Source organism: Lissotriton vulgaris, chromosome 6, assembly GCF_964263255.1.
Source record: "Lissotriton vulgaris chromosome 6, aLisVul1.2, whole genome shotgun sequence".
In the NCBI taxonomy this organism is placed as follows: domain Eukaryota; kingdom Metazoa; phylum Chordata; class Amphibia; order Caudata; family Salamandridae; genus Lissotriton; species Lissotriton vulgaris.
This window is the reverse complement of record NC_141694.1, coordinates 477,679,352-477,700,622: the sequence shown is the minus strand read 5'-3', so window position 1 is coordinate 477,700,622 and position 21,271 is coordinate 477,679,352. Positions and strand designations below refer to the sequence as shown.

General features: G+C 49.2%; 1 protein-coding gene across 2 annotated transcripts in view; it reads left to right on the top strand.

Annotated features, from left to right (window-relative positions):
• Nucleotides 1-21,271, top strand: part of LMBRD1 (LMBR1 domain containing 1) — a 686,985-nt gene that overhangs the window by 110,854 nt on the left and 554,860 nt on the right. The window contains exon 1 of one of the 2 annotated variants that reach the window (XM_086926466.1): nt 11,901-11,924. The exons of the other annotated variant lie outside the window; for it this stretch is intronic. Coding sequence (XP_086782592.1) covers nt 11,916-11,924 — 9 coding nt within the window. The 5' untranslated portion in view covers nt 11,901-11,915. Of the gene's footprint in view, nt 1-11,900; nt 11,925-21,271 lie in introns of those variants that run through there. 2 annotated transcript variants of the gene reach the window in all.

Genomic DNA, 21,271 nt, shown 5'->3' with positions numbered 1-21,271 from the left:
TAATCATAGTCAGCGGTCGGTATGCCGCCGGGTCCTGTACATCACCACCCGGTTTTGGAATCAGACAAAGTTCTTCCCCACGCATTGCAGGGGGCAATAGTCCACTATTAAAGGACTAATTAAAGGTTTGCAACACAGGTCGGACCAGCACCGCCGAGTATACTTGATAATACTCAATGGGCAATCCGTTGCCTCCCGGAGCCTTGGCCCTAGGTATTTCCGCTATTGCCTCCATCAGTTCTTCCGCAGTGATTAGCGCTCCCAGCTCCGTCCTAACTTCTTTAGACACTTGTCACAATTGTAGGCCCTCCAGAAAAGGAATATATAGGTCCACACATACCAGGGGATCCGCCCTGTATACTGCCTACAAGTGTTGCCGGAACACTTCCAGCAAAGTCGCTCGAGCATAGACTAGCTCGCCTATCTGAGTTCTAAGACAGGTAACGAAAGGGGGAGCCTGTTCCTTGCGCAATATCCAGGCTAAAAATCGCTCTGCTTGTAGCCGCTGGCGATATTTTGTATGAGTATACTTGTTCAGTCTATCCCAGGTATCATTAAAGCCTACTTGAGGGGGATTTGTATTTCCAAACATGCCGGGTCCTAAGACACCTGAGATGTACGCTTTTCCGTCTAGAAGAACATTTGGATTCACTTGATCGGGACCAGGCAGCATGGACGGTTCCTGCTACTTTTGGTAGTAGGTTGACTCTTTTAGCTGAATTCCGTGAGGCAGCGGAGAGGGAAACACATTTTCTCAGTAATTCTGCTATTGCCAGGCATTAAGCTGAGGCTCCTGGCGGGTCAATCATACAGTACTAGCTTCCCAAGCATTACTGGCAATTTAATGTTAAACACTGCAAACATACGGGACGAACCGGTTGAATACTATACCAATTTGTACTTGTCGCGGGTAGCACATGGCGTGGAGGACCGTAATAAAATACTGGAGGAACTGAGCTGGTATTAGTTTGATGTTGCCATGCAACAATTCTTCAAATCACAGAAATGTGTCAAGGGAGTTTTTAAAAAAATATTCGCGATAAACCTGAGACCACTAGTTCCGAAGTTTTTGAGCATTTATTCTGCTTAGTTTTGATGATTCAAAAAGACATTCATAAATCAATTGGACATGTCTTTTAAAAGGAAACACCACATTAGTGAATCACATAATTGCAACACATTTGTATGCGTGATTTAGAACCATTTCTTTTGTGAGACAATATACATAATACCAAACGTTATTTGTGTCAAAAATATATACAACAAACCAATGATCACAAGACAAACATTGATAAATTATGTGTGCCAGCCTGAAATTAAACAAGTCCTGCATTTTCACTGAAAACACAAGGGGGGCATTGCTCATTCAAAGACACATCTACTATCCTGCCTGTGGGAGGGTGGAGATGCATATCCTACTTAAGGGTGTTGACAACCTAGAACAAGGGGGAAATAATTTCTATTCAGTCCCCTCGTGGCACACCCTGTTCTACCTTCCCCCCCACTCAACAGTCAAAGCGTTTCAAATCCCCAACAATTCCGGGATTCTTTTCAGGAGTCTGACTTGGTTTGGGCTCTCAATTGTGCTGCAGACAGATGTCCATTATCTGTTCTTCAATTCATAGTATTAATCGAAGCTTACATTTTATGGCTGTGTTGAAGCTCTTGATAATGATTTAAAAATGGTCCAGGATCTTGAGACTCGTGAAATGTAGTTGGTGCTCGATGGGGCATCGCCGTGAATTTCTTCTGCAATAATCCTGACTGTTTCCTTTCATCTCAGCGATGTGAAGGCAGTTAGAAAATCATCTGTCTCCTCTCATTCAAACCGGCAGCACTCAAAAACCTCAGAACTAGTGGTCTCCGGTTTATCGCGAATATTTAAAAAACCTCCCTTGACACCTTTCTGCGATTTCAATATTTGGGTAGTCCAGTCAGGGAAGTACAGGACCCAAGCTTTCCTTGTTTTCACATACAACAATTCTTGGCGGAGCCTATATCCACAGAAGAAATTATCAGCACTATCAATGCCATGAATGGCTCCGGGCCTAGATTGGTTTTCTGGCTATTTTTATAAAGCATATAAAACTCTCTTGGCTCCAAACCTTCTGGAAGTATACCAAGAGGCAGTTGAACATAAAGTGCTCCATCGCTGCACAAAGCTGTGATTATTCTTCTCCCTAGATCTGGTAAGCACTAGCTGGTTTGTGGCTCTTATAGGCCTCTCTGTTTATTAAACCTTGACTACAAAATACTTGACAAGATGCTGGCAATGCGGCTAGCCCTTCTTTTAGAGCAAATTATCTCTCTGGTACAATCAGGCTTTGGTCCGCATAGGTCAACAGACCTAAATCTGCGCACTCTGATTGCAGTGCTGCACAGGATCTTGCCAGACGTGCGGCGGTGCTTGATACCAAAAAAGGCATTTGACTCTAGGATGGCCATTTCTTCTGGCCATTATGAGCAAAATGGGCATGCCTAAAGGATACAAAGATCTCACCTCTCTCCTCCATACTTTACCCTCTGCCAGACTCTGTTTAAATGGTACATGGTCCTCGAAGCCCACATTAACTCGGCGTACTAGGCAGGGATGCCCGCTTTCTCCCCTGCTCTTCATCATAGCACTTGACCCCCTGGTTAGAAGATTGCATGAACAGCACCTGCACAGGGGACTTCAGTTTAAAACAGGCCCTCTTTTGATATCACTTTATGCAGATGATATCACTTTTTATGTGCGGCATCCCCAAGAGAATCTTGCACCAATAGTTAGAGAACTTATTAGGTTTGGAGGGTTCGCTGGTCTCTGTATAAATTGGCGCAAATCTGAAGTTTTCCCTTTTAACTCCTTGCACTGTCAAACAGGATTATGGGTTCTCTCTGCCATGGTGCGACGTTTCAGTTAAATATTTGGGAATTAAAGTCCACATGGAGGTTGAGCAGATTATTCTACTTAATTATGGCCCAGCGTTAAATATGCTGAAAACACAAGTGGAGCGATGGCTTAAGCTCCCTGTCTCGATGGCTGGTCGCATCGCCATCATCAAGATGGTAGTTCTTCCTGAATGTTTACATCTGTTTCACAATATTCCTTTTCCACTTACTAATAGTTTCTTTCGTACTTTCCTGCACCCATCGCATCTGGCTTATTTGGGGAGGTGGCAGGGCCGGGATCAGTTGGGACACGCTGACCCTGCTATACGGGAGAGGAGGGTTTGGGGTCCCTAATTTAATTTGTTTTTTTATTTTTAGTGTTTTGTATAGCACCCAGCTGCCCCAGCAAAGAGGCGTCCCAGCGCTGAAGCTGAAAACATAGAGGCTTGGAGTCAGAGAGAGCACTCGACTATGGGGAAGAGAGGGGTTTTGATTGCTCTGCAGAAGATCAAGTAATTTTCTATGGCACAAATAGAGTATGGTAGAGCATTCCAAAGCTTGGCAGCTAGAAGACGGAAAGAGCGTCCGCCCGATCGTACCTTTCTTGTACGAGGCACAGTAGCCAGGTGTTGTCCAGTAGAGCGAAGTTGGCGTGTGAGGTGGTAAGGTGACAGCAGATTGGTCAGGATGGCCGTAGAGGAGAGTTTCAGGATTTTAAATCAGTACAGAGGACCTTGAATTCCACTCGGTTGACACCAGGGAGCCAGTGAAACCGACGGATAGCCATAGGGGTGAGGCAGGTTCTGGGAAGTCCCAACAGGGTTCTAGCTGCCTCGTTTTGGACTTGCTGAAGTCTCAGGGTTTTGATCTTATTCACCCCTAGGTACAGTGCGTTGGCATAGTCCAGTCTTGATAGAATGGAGGCCTGTATAATCATTTGCCTGACTGGGGGGTCAAAGAACCCAAGCAACGGTTTAAGCCCCCGAATTATGCCAAAGCAGGTCCCCGCAAATTTTTTGGTTTGGAGCTGAAAACTAAGACCCGAATCTACCCAGACTCCAAGATCTTTCACCACCTGCATAGGAGTAGGTGCGCATCCCAGTATGGCTGCCCCCCACCAGTTTCCCCATAGCTCTTGATGGTTACCCACCAGCAGGATCTCTGACTTTCTGGAGTTCAATTGTAGAGATCTATCAGTCATCCACTCTGCAACAGCTGTAAGATCTTCCTGAAACTTAGATGCTGCACTCCCAGTGTGGTCAGAGAGGGCTACCACTAGCTGTGTATCATCAGCATATGATGTGATGGTAAGCCCTCTGCTCCTTCGCAAGACTGCCAGGGGTTGAACGTAGAGATTGAAAAGCAGAGGGATCAAGATAGAGCCTTGGGGGACCCCTTGCTTATTGACATGGTACGAAGAGGTAAAAGGGGGGCTATAAGCTGGAAGTTCCTGTTCGAAAGAAAGGACGCACACCAGGTCAAAGCTGAGCCCACAACACCCGCTTCTTCTAACCTGCGTAACAGAATCTGATGAGAGACCCTATCAAATGCGGCGCTGAGGTCTAACAGAATCTGCGCTGACTTATGTCCCTCATAAATCTATTACTTGGTCGCTCAGTGTAGCTTTGCAAATTACTGGTATCATCCTGATGCCCGGCTTCCCTATGCGAGTCCTGGGACGGATCTGGTACTTCCCGCCCGCTGGAGACGATATTATCAAAGAGCTTCCCTAGAGACCCCCATGATATCCAAACTGTGTACACTTCTAGCTGGGCCTGGCAGAAATTGATGCGTGTTATGGGTGGGCGCACTCTCTACTCCCCGGTGATCCTACTGGCCAATAACCCATAGCTACCTATCAACCAGGAGAGGCTAGTTCAACATACTCTCACTAAATATTCTCTTGAGACAATCGGAGATTTCGTTCCAGAGGGGCATGTGTTTTCGAGTACAGAGGAAGTGCGTTTTAGTGAGGCTCCCTTCGTGGACCAATTTGAACTTAGCAGACTCCAAAGTGCATTACGAGCTCAAATTACGGAATTACCATTTGAGCCGGAACATTTCTTGCTACTAACAATACTGATCACCAATAAGGGGGAGGTGGGCTTCTTGTATCTAACCTATATAGAGCCAGCATGTCCCTGGTAGGGACACTAAGGTCTGTGAAGCATGGGGCGGGATCAGGGATTACCAATACAGGATTTGCATTTGGAATATTGTTGTGCTCAAATCAGAGAGGTTCCCCTTATAACAGGCATAAATTAATTCATTTCAAATTTTTATGTAGGGCATGCATGACTCTGGCAAAAATTCACAGCATTGACCCTAGCCGCCCCCACACATGCCCCTAGTGCGTGGCACAATAAGAATCGGCTTGGTAGTTTGGTCTGCCCTGTTCCCATGATGCACAGGGCCAGGGACAGACTAATTTGCATGTAGCCAGGTTCTGAGCTGGGATGGTGCAGTGAGCTAAAAAACGGTGATGGATCAAGCCCTGATCTGTTGACTGGGTAGGAGTGTTCTGCTTAATTCAGATATTCTGTCCATCACCACCCCCTTTTCTGAATCGTTTTGTCCACCATAAGCGTGGAAGGGTATGCTCAGATGTGAGTCCCTTGCTCACTGCACCATCAGGATTCAAGCAAGCCGGGCCGAAGACAACTGTAATGCCAGAAACCGGTCCCCGGAAGATTGTTTCCTTTCCAGTAAAATAATTGGCTTGGTAGTTTGGTCTGCCCAGTTCCCATGATGCACTGGGCCAGGGACGGACTAATTTGCATGTGGCCAGGTTCTGAGCTGGGATGGTACAGTGAGCTAAAAAACGGTGATGGATCAAGCCCTGATCTGTTGACTGGGTAGGAGTGTTCTGCTTAATTCAGATATTCTGTCCATCACCACCCCCTTTTCTGAATCGTTTTGTCCACCATAAGCGTGGAAGGGTATGCTCAGATGTGAGTCCCTTGCTCACTGCACCATCAGGATTCAAGCAAGCCAGGCCGAAGACGGCTGTAATGCCAGAAACCGGTCCCCGGAAGCTTGTTTCCTTTCCAGTAAAAGAATTGGCTTGGTAGTTTGGTCTGCCCAGTTCCCATGATGCACTGGGCCAGGGACAGACTAATTTGCATGTGGCCAGGTTCTGAGCTGGGATGGTACAGTGAGCTAAAAAACGGTGATGGATCAAGCCCTGATCTGTTGACTGGGTAGGAGTGTTCTGCTTAATTCAGATATTCTGTCCATCACCACCCCCTTTTCTGAATCGTTTTGTCCACCATAAGCGTGGAAGGGTATGCTCAGATGTGAGTCCCTTGCTCACTGCACCATCAGGATTCAAGCAAGCCGGGCCGAAGACGGCTGTAATGCCAGAAACCGGTCCCCGGAAGCTTGTTTCCTTTCCAGTAAAATAATTGGCTTGGTAGTTTGGTCTGCCCTGTTCCCATGATGCACTGGGTAAGGGACAGACTAATTTGCATGTAGCCAGGTTCTGAGCTGGTATGGTGCAGTGAGCTAAAAAACGGTGATGGATCAAGCCCTGATCTGTTGACTGGGTAGGAGTGTTCTGCTTAATTCAGATACTCTGTCCATCACCACCCCCTTTTCTGAATCGTTTTGTCCACCATAAGCGTGGAAGGGTATGCTCAGATGTGAGTCCCTTGCTCACTGCACCACCAGGATTCAAGCAAGCCAGGCCGAAGACGGCTGTAATGCCAGAAACCGGTCCCCGGAAGCTTGTTTCCTTTCCAGTAAAAGAATTGGCTTGGTAGTTTGGTCTGCCCAGTTCCCATGATGCACTGGGCCAGGGACAGACTAATTTGCATGTGGCCAGGTTCTGAGCTGGGATGGTACAGTGAGCTAAAAAACGGTGATGGATCAAGCCCTGATCTGTTGACTGGGTAGGAGTGTTCTGCTTAATTCAGATACTCTGTCCATCACCACCCCCTTTTCTAAATCGGCAAAAATTCACAGCATTGACCCTAGCCGCCCCCACACATGCCCCTAGTTCGTGGCACAATACACCAAGTTTGTTCATATGACCTGGAACTATGGAATTATTGGGAGGTATTGGAGGTCTGTCCATGCAATCTTATAGCATATGGTTCATCTAACTATAGACCCTACACCTGGGATGGTGCTGATGGGTAATGTGCAAGAGATTCCTAAGCAGATAAACAGATTCACTGCAATAGCCCTATTAACCCCTTCCATGCTCATGACGAGCTCAGCTCGTCATGAGTCACAGTTGAGCTGTGCTGATGACGAGCTGAGCTCGTCATGAATAATGGAGCTTTCCTTACATCAGCACAGGGGAAAAATAACCACAGCAGCGATGTGGTTAATTGCAAAAAGAGAGATAGCAATACATTGTGGAAGCAGAAGCACTCCAACAACAAAGGCTTGGATAAATAGCCTAATTCATTGTAAAACAAACTGTGAGCTGTTTGCTGCCACCCAACCCATGGCAGCCCGACCCCGAAATATTTGGAGTCCCCTCATGCAATACCTACTGAACATTGATTCTACCTCTGATTTGCAACAACCAGCAGGGATAGTACCTACCGGGGTGGGTTAGACTGCCTCCTCAGACGTTGGCGCAAGTTCACAACTCGAGTTGGAGTGGGGAGGAGGCGCGGCGGGCCTTGAACTGGTGATAGTTTAAATGTTGGCTGGTCAGTTTTCATGCTGTGATAATGTGTATTTTAACTCTGACTATTGTGTGCATTCTACATCAGATAGTTTATTGAAACAAAATGGATATTTTTAGTTTTAGGTGTAATGTGTAATCATCTGGGCAACCTGATATGTGTTAATGTAAAAATTATAAATAAAGTTTTTTAAAAAAGTAATTGAATTTATATAGCGCTTACTACCCCTGATGAGGCGTTGAAGCACTTTTTCGGCAAGTAGCACGCTACTCCGGATTGCCACTGCAGCTCCACCTTTTCCATCTCGGTTTTGCTTTAAAGTCTTTAGGAACAAAAATAGGAATAGTACAGCTCTACCATACCATGTGTTTCTGCCTCTTGTTTGAAGATCAAACACACTGTGACCGCCTGAACCCTGTGTCCTGCTTGTTAGTACAAGGTCTATCTCTCACCTACTTTACTTCCTGGATTTTCAGTGAGTTCCAAATTGAAACACGAGCTACATGCTTAGTCCCGTCTTAGAACAAGGCATAGACAGTCTTCAGGAAGAAGCACGCAAGATAATCACTTTGGCATTTACCTTCTCAACTTTAAGAGAAGGAGCGTGCGTCCATGGTCTGAACGATACTTCACTCGACATTCCTACAAGAAAGGCTTGGTTTGTGACAATAAAGTTTCCATGACTTTGACTTAAGTCAGCTCAAATATATTAGTAAATTGTTTAAAAAAATTGTTGGTAAAGTCATTGCTAGTCATGTCTCCGTTTTAATTATTGTATTTTCTTACTAAGAGTTGTAATAAAGAGCTGCCCATTCGACTTCGGTTACTTCAGAACGCTGATCACTTTCCGAAATTAGTATGAGCCAGTTGCAGAGTAAAACCAGATCAGCAGTCCCAACAAGTATCTTCTTCTTTTAACAACTTTATTTATTGCAGTTTTCTGAGTTACGTATGTGTGGTGTTGGGCCTCAGGCCCACATGGCAGCAATAATGGACATGGACATCAGACGATGTGATACGGTAAACTGGCCACCAGCACGTGTGCCCGGGCCTTTTTATTGCCTGGGCCACGTCACTCATGACACCTGAGATGGATGGGTGTGGGGGTGCTGTGTGTCCAGCCCTCGAGGGAGTGGCTGGGGATACAACTTCCTGCAGAGCATTAGAACGTATCCTGCTGTACAGTACATTCCTCCCCAACTTTATTGAGGAACAAACAAAACGTTAGTCCAACCTGTGGGGACAAAACAAACAGTTAACTAAATACCACAGGGTCCATCAGTCTTTTGAGTCAGGTGGCAGGACCACGTCAGACATGAGCTGGTGACTCCGCTGGCAGCAGGACCTTCTTAGCGGGCACCCGTATTTTAACCTGAAGGGTTCAGGACACGACCGCTGGCTCAGAGACGTCTGCTGCATACTGTCAATTCACTGATGGTGACATGTCTTGCAGTCTTGCATGGCTCCCACCTTGCTGAAGTGATTGACGGTCTGTGGTGAGTTCTAACAGTTCCGTATAGTGGGTTGCGTCATGGATGTGGACGGAGTCTCAAGTGAGAGATCACTGAAGTGTTGTCTGATCAAATGCCTCTGTTGAACCGCTTGGCTGTAACCGATAACCTGTGGTTGGGGCAATGTCTCTTCTCTCTCTCCTGCGTGGGAAGGCCCGCTGTCAGGGTTTGTGCAGGACTGTAGGAGGGCTGCACTGGGGGCGCTTGTGGCCCGACTTGGGGCAGCAGCAGGATCGCCGAGGAGCAGTTACTTAGTTGCACGCACAACACTCACGGGTTGATGAGTCTTCGCAAAGACTTGCTCTCGCTGCCGCTGTTCCGGTGTAGGCCAGATTCACAGGTAGCTTCCGATTTCTTTAGTCAGCTGGTGTGGTAACGGTGTAGACTCCAGTCAATCGGCACTCTTGTAGTGGTGTTTGATGCATGTGCTGAGGGCTAGCGTGATGGCGGTTGCCAGCCATGTGGTGGCTTGGGATGACAGGTGGTGGTGACTTGCTGGAAGAGTTGGAAGTCATGAGGGATTTGGCAGCCACATGCCTCTGCCTTGCTGCGGTTGAGTTTCTGTGGTGGCTTGCCACGCAGAGTGTGTAGATCCTCTCTTGCCTGTCTTCGGGCCACCGCCGACTCCATCTTGAGGCGGTGTGAGGACGGACACTCGATGCTGATCTTCACCCGTGGCATCTGCGAACAGGAGCTGGAATGCCGTTTGACTTAGACTGCTGACGCTCGGGGATAGACGGTCACCTGGGGAAGAGTTAGGATGAGACGCGGTTTGCGCTTGCTGCAGCTTATCCTCGGTTCACCCTTGAGGCTGTATCCAGGGACATCGGTCCACCTTGGTGGCTGTCTGGTGTGTCAGGGTGTGCTCTGGTTTGCTGTGTGAGTCCTCGGTCTTCTCCCTTTGTTGGTCTGTTCAGCTCACCTGTGTTCATCCGGTTTTTGGGGTGACAGGGCTGTCACTCTCTCCTTTCTTCGAAGGCCTTGCGCTTGGACCTCGAGGTGGCGCTGTCTTGGCGCCGGTTTCTGCCTTCGCTCCGGCGTGCTCCTTGCTTGCTGGGCGACGTGATGACAGGTCGCGTGTCACTGGTTGTTGGAGCACATGTTGCTGTGGCGGCCTGACATGTGGGTTGTGTCACTCCTCTCTTGCCTGTCGTGGGTCACGGCCGACTCCATCTTGAGGCAGTATGAAGGAGGTCACTCTGTGTCTTGTCTTTGGCCCACTGTGGGGTTTCACTGGGGCAGTAGAGATGTGGTTGCTCTCTGTCCTGCATTCAGCAGTGCTTCCATGTGGAGATGTCTCAATCTCTCGGGGGCCTGCCCGTGCTGTCGGGTTCACTGGTGCAGCTACCTGCGTGCTTCTGGCTTTGCTGTCTCTGTCTTCTTCTTGGATGCTTTCTTCTGGCAGTTGTGGTACCTGTGGTGTAGCTCGCGGCTGTGTCTGTTCACCAGTAGGAGCAAGTGATACGATCTCCTGTCTGGCAGTGGCGTTGGGCAGCTACTTGTGGTGTGCACTCTGCGCTAGTCTTTCTTTTGCTCTCGGCAGGCACCGCTGCCTTGAGATGTTGCTGTCTGGCTGGTCTCCCAACTTTGCTGTTGGTGGCTGTCTTTGGCGTTGCTGCCTGTATTTAGCTCTGAGTGTCTGGGTGGGTCCTGCATGCCATGCGTGGCTGTTTGGGCATGAAAATATTTGCAGTGGTGCTGTAGGACCGTGCATGAGAGTTCCTTTTCTCTTGGTGCAGATTACCAGTCATTAGGTAGAGCTGCAGCTGTTGCACCTTGCATGCCGAGGACAGGTCCACCGATGCAGCGGCATTGGAGATATCGGGCAATACCTCCCTCTCTGCACTGACATAAAAACAGAGCCGAAGCGGGGTGCTCGGTCAGTGGGGGGGGAACGTGGCTGCCCTTTTTCCTGCCAGCAGGCTGCCCACTCTTTGGTGGCTCAGTGTGAGGACCGTGTTTGCATCAGTTTCCACATGGGTTTTAGCACTGCGGAGGTCTTGTGCAAGTGAAAATCTCGTCGGAGGAGCACCGGTATAGCCGGATTGATGGCGCAGGGGAGGCTCTTCCACATGGTGCTGGCATCTGTTCACCCAGGCCTTCCTGCGGTGTTTACTGCTTCCACCTTGTCTGTCAAGAAACAGGGTGGTCCTGTGGCCACAGGGTGGTCCAGTGGGTCGTTTCCAGGCAGCCACCGTAGCTTTCCTGGTACAGAGGGCCTCTGAAGACGTGGTAGCTTATGCAGTGTACTCTACTGCATATTGGGTGTTGCAGTGTCAGCAAGTGGCTATTAGGTGGCTCAGGGCATGTTCCATAACGGCCTTGACTCTCCTGTCTTAGGTCCGCTCTGGCAGCATTGGGCTTCTCGTCGGGTTCAGGGAATGGTTCCTTACTTGTTGAGGGTTGCGTCTTTGCAGGGTATGGCCCCCTTGCCAGATGCATAAGGCTTGTGTCACTCCGTACTGGTGTACGGTTTATTTACCTTTGCTAGTAGGTTGGGCTGTGATTAGAAGCAGAGTCCTTTTCTGGGGTCATAGGGTGCATTCAGGGTTCTGCTGGCATACGTGCTTGCCTGGTGCTTGTATGCACCCTATGCGGTGTGGTACCTTGACCACCAGGTGGCGCTGCCGCTACTTGCTCGGCCGTGGAAGCTTTCCTTCTGTGGCTGGCCGTGGGGATGTCTGCGCAGAGAAAGTCACTCCTGTAGTTGCTCCTTACCGCTTCATGTGGCATATGTGGCGCCGCTTGTGTCAGCCAGGTGGAGCTGCAGGCACCTCGCATGCCAGGGGCACTCTCCGCTGGAATCGCGCTCGATTCGAGCTGTTGATGCGGGCGGAGGCATGCAGTGCTGGACGGCTGGTCCTCTCAACCCCAGTCCGGGCGGTCTGACGGGATGTCCTTGGTACGTGTTTGCTTTACTTCCTAGATTTCTGCCCAGACTGTCTTGCCATTATGGCGGGCCGCTCTTGACTTGGCTGGCATTGTAGATGGGTTGCAGGGGGCATGACTACTGCTCCTGGGTACCATGGATCTGCCCCACGAGACGACAGGGGTTACTTCCGCTTCTCCTCGCTGTCTCGGAGTTCACGGCGGATTCATCTTGATGCAGAGAGCAAGGCCGGCCTGTACTTCACTTTTCCGAGACCGGGGCCGCTCCAATGGTAGTCTCTATTGCGTATGTGATGCAGTCAGCATCATCTCGCTGACATCCTTCCCCTCTCCTCCACGGGCAGGCTGGGGTTGTGGCAGGCGGTTGTCAGCGAGGTGCGGCTAGGCTGCGTGCTCTCGCTTCCTTCAGGAGTCTTTGGGCCTCACCGCTCTAGCAGCGCGGCGGCAGCAGACATCCTCCTTGTCCCTCCGGCTGCACCAATGGAGGGCGGTGTCCTCAGCTCTGGTGAGTCCCTGCAGTGCCGGACAATGACGGGCGGTGCAGGGTGCAGCGCGTCATGCAGGGCTGGTGTTGTCGCGATGCTTCCCTTTAGTCCTGCAGATGCAGGGAGTGGAGTCGGTGGAGAAGTGCTTCGCTCAGGGATGGCAGGGACGCTCTTGGGCGCTACGCGGTGAGGATCGCAGGGCTCTTTAATTGCGGCGGTGATTGCCTGAGTGTGGCAGCGGCTCTACTGCAAGTATGGTGGGGAGACTCACGCTTTCCCTGGGGTTCCGGCGGCTGCTGCGGGGGTGCCCGTCCACTCCCCTTTTTGCCGGAACCAATGGTGGTAGAAGTCTCTGTGTCTCCCTCTTTACAGGAAGAGGGCCGTGTCGGGATGTGGAGCTCGACTCTCACAGCAGTCACTGGTGGCAGCTCTTTTCATCCTTACAAGGGACGGTGGAGCTCAGAGCAGCAGGCGTGCGGTGTTAGCTATCCGCCTCGTCGCCAATGTGGTGTTGGACCACAGGCACACATTGCAGCAATAATGGACGCGGACACCAGGCCATGTGGTACGGTAAACTGGCCAGGAGCACGTGCGCCCAGGCCTTTTTATTGCCGGGGCCACATCACTCGTGACACCCGTGATGGATGGGTGTTGGGTGCAGTGTGTCCAGCCCTCGAGGGAGTGGCTGGGGATACAATTTCCGGGGGAGCACTAGAACGTGTCCTGCAGGACACTACAGTATGCAAGGATACTGTGCCAGTGATTGTTTTTTGCAGACAAAGCAAAAGAGTCAATGTCTCAGCTTCTTTAAATTGTTCAGTCATCCAACGTAGCTATACTGTAAGGAGGGGCAGCAATTTAATGCATGTTTTTCCTAAAACTCTTTTTCCTTTCCTCACACCTGTATTTTGTGATGCACTACATAAGATACATAACATGCTTGTGCAGTAATATCTGTGGAGTTAAGCCATTGTAACGTGAACTCAAGGCTTTTTCTCTCCCCTTTTAATGATTACAATTCATTAGGTTCCAATGCCCCCAAATGAGAGAGATTTTAACCTCTAAATACGGTTCTTTCTGTACTGAGAATCATGATGATAACGTTGTGGGACTGCAGAATTGCTGCCTTATAAGGATTATTTTTTTCATATATACTTCACGCATCAACATACTTAATTTTTCATGCACAGGCGCCCAACAATGTTCATTTCGTGCTTGAAAGCAGTTAGCAGATTATTTACACTGACTAACCTGGAAACTGGATTAAAGGCATTGAAATGACTAGAGGTGAATTGGGTTTATGTGCAGAATTTACGTGCGTTATCTATCTCATACTTCGATTTATTTTGATGAAATCTTAGGTAAGTGCTGATTTGTTATGCTGTGAACGTTTTACCATTACACCCAAGAAACAATTGCTTTGACTTTTCACAGATATTCCTCTGTAGACAGCAGACACAGCGGGTTGATAGTAAGTCTGTGGCTCACAGTATTCTGAAACATGTAGAATTACTTTAATCGCGAATAGCATTTTTAAAAAACTGCTCTTTGTCCTAAACCAGCAACTTGTTTATGGTCGAAAAACAACCAGCACTACCTCTTTACGAAGAGCATAGCATCACAGCTTCACAATCAGTATTTATTTTCCACATTTGTGTAGCACACACTGACCCGCCGGCATTATGGCGTTTAAAGGGAACTGCTAATTAATTGTGCATTAGAAGTTGGACTGAGAGCGCAAATTGGTGGCTGTGTGACTGCTGCGGAAGCCGCTCGCCCTTGCATCAAAAGACAATATGGACTTATTAAACTTATGGTCATGGATAAAACAGTCGGATGAAGCCGGGAAAAGGAATCGGAGCACTTCTGCCTCGTACTGTGAAAGAAAATCATTGAGGCATGAAAGGAACAAAGCAAAGAACACACCTGTTGGCTCGAAGCTTAGCTAAGCTTCTGGCTCCCTTTGCAAGAGACAGGCTCTTTTCACTGTACACCAAAATGCCCCCAAACAAGCCAAAATTCCAAAGGAGCGGGCATAGACCAGAGCAACTGGAGGAGAGCGAGGGCTGCTGCCTGCCCGGAAGACTCCGGCTGATTGGAAGAGTGAAGACGCTGCAGGCAGTGAGGAGGAGGAGACAAGCGGCAAAGCAAAAGTGAGTTAGCAGAATTCCGCCAAACTGGTGGACCCAAGCAACCTACGGTCCCTGGGATGGTCTCAGGAAGTGGACCAGGCGGGGAAAGAAACCAACAAACCAGGACTGGGCAAGCACAAAGGCTCTGATGGAATTGGTTAGTGCTGGCGAACACATACTACGAAGCACTGCGAGCAAGGAGACTCTGTCTTGAGAGACTCAATAGAGGGAAGGCAGTAAGGTAAATACCTTGTTTCTACCGCTAGGCAATGGGGTGGAAGGGGGGGCAGTTCTGAGTCGACTGGAGCAAACAACTCTGGCGACACAAGAGTTTGATGTCAAATGGTGTACGATGGTGTACGATTGCAATAATGCTAAGCTTTGTATTCGCTGAAGTCCTTACACCATATACCACCCCTATGCGTCTCCTAGAGTTTAACCAGTCATATCCCTTCCTATGTGTATGTAGTTGACTCTTATCACTAGTGTTTGGAGTGGACCTTTGTACTCTCTACCATCCCTAGGTGACCCTTAGAGTGTTTCCAGTCATATCCCTCCTGTGTAGATAGAAGATAACTCTAATAACTAGTATCCTATGTGATTCTTAGATTGTATCCATGTGTATCCCCTCCCTGTGTTTAGAGTTATAGCTGTAACGACTAGTCGCCTGTGTGACTGTTGGAATATAGCCAGGTGTATCCCTTCCCCCGTGTGAAGAGATAACCCTATTCACTAGAACAAAAAGAAACGTGTTCCTGAAATGTGTAACGTAACTGATTCTATGTAAAGTGCTTTGATAACATGTAACGGAACTGGTGCTATGTAAAGCGCTTTGATAACCTAATCGATTCAAGTTCCTGAAATGTGTAACATAACTGATTCTATGTAAACTGCTGTGATAACATGTAACGGAACTGGTGCTATGTAAAGCGCTCTGATAACCTAATCGGTTCAAGTTCGCGCTATAGAAAACTCTAAAAATAAATAAATAAATAAATAAAAGTAAAAAAGGCATGCTCTGTGATCGCGGAATGCACAACAGCGTTGGAAGCGGGTCGTGGTACTGGAGGCAGGGGCTGAGGCTAAAAGACAGCAAGCCACTGCAAAAGAAGCAAGAATGACTGATGTCTTATGGAAGCTGGAGGATTTTGAAAACCGCCAGTGGCGGAATAACTTGATACTCCTAGGCATTGAAGAAAATACAGAAGGGGATGACATTCACAGATTTGTCCTTCGGCTGTTTAAGGAGGCCTTTTCCAGAACTTGCACATCGAGACTGGGATTCAGAGGTACATTGAGAACACTGATTCCCTCTGATGTTAAAGAAGGGTTGGGGCAGAGCGATCAGAATGTCAAACCTAGGGCTAAGCTTATCTTTTTGGCAATTATCTTTTACGGCTGGCAGTCTTTGCTAAAGCTAGACCTGAAGCCAGGCGCTCAGCAGAGGGACACACTTTCTTTGTTAGGACTGATTTTTGCCACACTACGGTGGAGAGAAGATGGAGGCTCTGTCAGCTAATCATCCCCTTCCAGAAGTGTGGCTGTGAGGTGTATATAATGAGCCCTGCTTGGCTTAAGGTAATTCAAGAGCATCTGCAGGAAATCTCGCAAAATTTGAGAAATGGTAGAGCTTAGGTCCCCTTGAGGCAATGTCGAATTGGGAGGAAATTAGTCTCCTCCGATTCCTTGTGTTTATGAGTTTTCATTGTTTTCTTTTTGATTACGTTTAGAGGGAGAGAAGCAGGGGGCAACAGCAGGACGCAGGAGACATCACAAGTGTCTTCGGACCTTTATGCCTAGCGAAGGGGGAGAGGGGAGGTAGGGGGGCTGATTCAAAAGAGTTCCAATAGGAACTACAATGAACAGGATGTATGGGCAGGATGGAAACAAGTTCTTGGGTGAATCAGCAAGTTAAGAATAGCCTCCATCATTATTTGTGTCCTAAATATTCCACAGAAAAAGCGCAGGATAAATGTGGATATCTAATTTCTGAAGGCTGATATCGTATGCCTTCAGGAGACACATGTTGAAGGAAGCAGACGGGAGGTAGCGGAGCTGGCAGGTTTTCAACTTATCTCCAGCACTTCACAGGGGACAAGAACGAGGAGGGTAGTAGTCATGGCATGTAAAGGGAGAGCCAGATTTCCGCGGTCTAGTTCGGATCTAAATTTTCCCACCCCCTGAAACTGGGCGACAATACCTCTCTACCCATCCCAGTAGGGTTGTGATCCGACCTTTACTCACAGCCAATTCGAGCCTCAGAGGTCCGGACTGCCCAGCTGACCGCTGCTCGCTCCCATTGCGGAGCTCTACCTGGGGTCTCTCGCGATCCTGGCTGGCTGCTGCTCGCTCCCATCGCGGAGCTCTGTTTGGGGTCCCTTGAGGTCATGGACTGCTTTGCGGCTCCGGCGGTCTGGGCTGCCTTGTCCCGCTGCCCTTCCCGCGGGGGACGCAGAGTCGGAGAGTGTCGACCGCGGCATCTTCGCAGGGCGGAGGGGCTCGCGAGCCGCAGATCTGTGCCCCGCTGCCCCCCCCCCCACACAGACTGTGCCGTCATCTCCCTGCTCCGCTGCCGCGAGTGCGGGCCCCTGGAACCGGGCCCCCCTCCGCCAGGAGCTCACATGCTGCGGAGACATCCTTCTGGCCTGAGTCCTTCCCCTGCATAATATGCAGAGCCGTCCGCATCCCTCTGTCTGCCTTTTGCCCGCTTGGCACTGTGGCTCGTCATAGAGTCTCATCCTCATCCTGGCTGATTGCTGAAGTTGCCCTTGAGGCACTGCACCCGGCTGGAGCTGCCTCGCTGTTGAATCTCGCTCGCCGCCGTGTGCCCCTCCCCCCCCCCCCCCCCCCCCCCCCCCCTCCCCCTGGACTGTGCCGATTAGGGTGCCCTGAGACTCTGCTCACGGCTGGAATTGCCACGTTGCTGAGAGACTGTGTGGTGCTCATGGATTCGGGTCGCCCGACCTGTGAGGTGGAATGAAGACGCCCCCCACCTTTCACGACTTCACAACATGAGATTGAGACTCTATTACCCCTCTCTAACGCTCCGACCTCTCTCTTCATAGCCACACAGCTTGAGCTTGGCCTAAGTTCTCCTAGCCCGGCGCTGAGCTGGCCGTTCGAGATGGCGTTTTCTGTCTCTGCAGGATGTTGCTGCTCTTTGGTGTTGGGGGTGAGTGGGGGCTGTTTTTGACACGTGGTCCCTTATGTGTTATGCCCGTTTTGTCTCTAGCTCTTGTTATTTGCCTACGGGACCTCCATTTTGTTGTTGTCCCTCGACCTTGCTGAGGAAGTACAGAAAGGAAGGACTCCTTCCTCCTCAAAAATCGGCGACCATCTTAGAAGTGAGCCCTGCCTGCTGAGGAATGGACAGCGAAATAGGACTCTTTCTTCCTCCTTTTGTTGTTGTCCCTCGACCTTGCTGAGGAATTGACAGAAAGATAGGACTCTTTCTTCCTCCTCAAAAAAATGGGCGGCCATCTTAGAAGTGAGCCCTGCCTTGCTGAGGATTTGACAGAGTAATAGGACTATTTCCTCCTCCACAAAATTGGAAGGGAGCCCTGCCTTACTAGACATTGCAAAATGACTCGCTCCTATCTACATTTCTGCTAGTTGCATTTATTGTATGTTACATCCATTTTCTTTTATTTGTTATTGTACGCATCCTGTTCTTATAGCACTGGGAATTGCTTGTTGTTCCTCATGTTACACGTTACACCTGTTTTATTTTTCCCATTTTTTGTTATGTTATTTTGCACAATAGGATTTTTCATATCTACCCGAATTGCTTTATGTTCCTCATGTTACATTTTTACTTAGGCTTGTCTATATCCCATTTTTGGCTACTATGCTATTCTGCACAACTGGTGCTCATGCCTGCTCAAATTGCTTTCTGTTCTTCATGTTTGATTTCTCATCTGCCCTATATATCCCAGTTCTGGCTGTTTAAATGTTCCCTCGCCCCCCTCCCCTAACTCCTCCCTCTACTCCTTATGGTTGTCCCTGTTCCGATTGTTTTGCATATTTAACTTTAGCACGCTACCCAGCTTCACCCACTCCCCTCACGGTTTTTTAATCCAAACCAACGATACATTACTCGTTCCCCACGATTACTCATTATTTAGACTATGTTGTTTTATGTATTTTCTCGGTATACTCTGCCCCTCCACACTTGTGTCCCGCTGTCTGCCTGCCCCCTCTCCTCTTAATGTCTAAGCCTGCTCTGGGCTAACATCACCCGACTGGCTGAGCCTACTTTGGCTTAACGTCATCCTACTCCCCCCCCCCCCCCCCCCACTCGATCATTTCAGTATCCTGTTCTGTGATTTATAGGGTCCACCTTATCTGCCCCTACTTCTTCGCCCTATATTCCTACTCATTCCGCCTCTCTCGCTTCCCTCCACTACCGCAGCCTCACCCATCTCTAAAATAGGCCCTAACTCTTGGTCTATCCACTACCCCTCTCATCTCTTCAAACATGGTAAGAAAACCCACAAGCACAAACTTCTCTGTCTTTACCCAGAAACCTTATTTGCGGACCATCATAATAACCTTAACTCCTCCATTATCACAAACTACATCTTCTACACTCAGAGGTCCCCAAACCGGTCCTGGAGGGCCGGATCCATGCCAGATTTTTCAAAAAACTACATGTATCTCAATGGGGATATCCCAAAAATCTGGCATGGATCCGGCCCTCCAGGACCGGTTTGGGGACCCCTGTTTACACCAAATGCACTTCCAAATGGAAAAGCCTCTTTCTCCGTCACCTCCCCATCACTAATTCCCGCAATATCCCAAACGGGTTGAAACTCTCCACGACTCCCTCCCCCTCTTTTCCGGGTGAAATCAATATCTCCATCTTTAAATCCGGAAACCTTCTTATCCAAGCCTCTGAGAATCACCTACACATCTTTGAGCACCACTTTAGCTCTCTATCACAATCCCTCTCACAATCTGTCCTGGCCCCCCGTCTCCCCTGTTAGCCCCCCCCAACTTAGAACTCCCTCCTCTCTCATCGTTGGTCCTACCCACCTCTCTCTTCCCCCTGATACATCCTCCCCCTCTTTCACACCCAACTCCATCACCCTTTCCCAACAACACCCGACCCCCCGTCCCTTTCAGTATAACTAATAATGACCCCCCACCTCTCCCTCCACCTTTATCCCCTCCTTCCACTTCACATTCCTCCTCCCCCAATCTAGCAGACTACCCTCAATCTCCACTTAACACCCTTGCCACTAACATTTCAACTTGTTACGACACCCATGTCCCCTTATCCCCCTACATCTCCCATTCCTTGAATGTCTCTATGCCCTCCAATATACTAGTCACCCTTTCATCCCCCTCAACATCTGATCCCCCCTCCACCCCCATTACTTCCCCTAAATCACCTCTACTCCCTTACTCCCCTACGCCTATTCAAGCCCCCTCCTAAACCACCAATATCCAATGCGTGGCCTCTCGTTCACCTCCTGACGATCACCTCTCGGTCAATCCACCCTCAACCCCCTCCCTTTCCAATACCTCAGCTACTCCTCCAGCATCACTTACCCACACCTTTTTACCCCCTTTTTCTAACTACTCTCTCTTTGACCCCCCTCCCGATTCCTCATATTTGCAAATATCCCCTGATACCCCATCGCCTACTCAGGCTCTCTCCCTAACCCCTAACTTGCTATGCGCAACCACTCACTACTCCGGGCGATCACTGCTTAGTCAATCCCCACACATATTCAACGTTATCCAACTCCTCAGCCACTCCTCCAGACTCAACTACCTACCCCCTCACATCCCCCTATTCTACCATTCCTCTCTCCTCTACCCTCCTCGCTCCCTCTAAGTTCCACTCTCCCGCACTTCCTGACGCACTTTATCATCTTATCCACCCGCGTAAACGCCTCTCACACCCACCACCAAACTCCATCTCCGCCTCCAACGTCACCCATCAGGCACACTCCTTTGCCCCCTCCATCAACCCTCATTTCACCAGGTACCCCACTTATTACTGGCTTTCCACCTTATTCACCTATCGACCCTCTCGAACTGAAGGCCTCTCCTATGCCTATTTCTGATACTCCCCCTGCCTCCATATATGATCCACCGCCTCACTACAATATCCCCCTCCTCCCCCCCTCCAGGCTTTCCCCCCCTTCCGCCCCATGCTATCCCCTACTTTGATAACCCTTACCCTACCAATCTCTTTAACTTAACCGATACACTTTTCGCCTCAATTCCTACCAAATCACTCCTTAAAGTTAAGCTTCTCCTTTCGCCCCTCGTCTTAGAACTCGCCTCACTCAGAAGTGATATCTCTCTCCTTCTTAAATCCCATCCATCTGAGCCTGCCACATTTCAACGATATCACAAAGCACTGCGCTGTCGCAAGACTACACTCATCTCAATCCGCCTTCAAACAGGCCACTCATTGTACTGACCAACACCGGCACCCCTCACCTCCCCTGTAAATTCACTGCCCGTGATATACACAATGAATGCTACCTAAGCATCCCACCCTACAACCCTAACATCCTCCCCGCCTCATCCTGATATTCGCATCCTAACCTCGGGATCCAACCCTTCTAGTATCCCCCCTGGCTACCCCTCTCCTCCCTCGCCCTCCATCCCACATCTATCTACTCTACCTGTTCTCCTAAGAATGAACAGACTCCCCCTTCATCCGACTTCTCCTAGACCCCCACAACTACTTAGACCTATCCCCCCCTGCCCACACACCCCTCCTC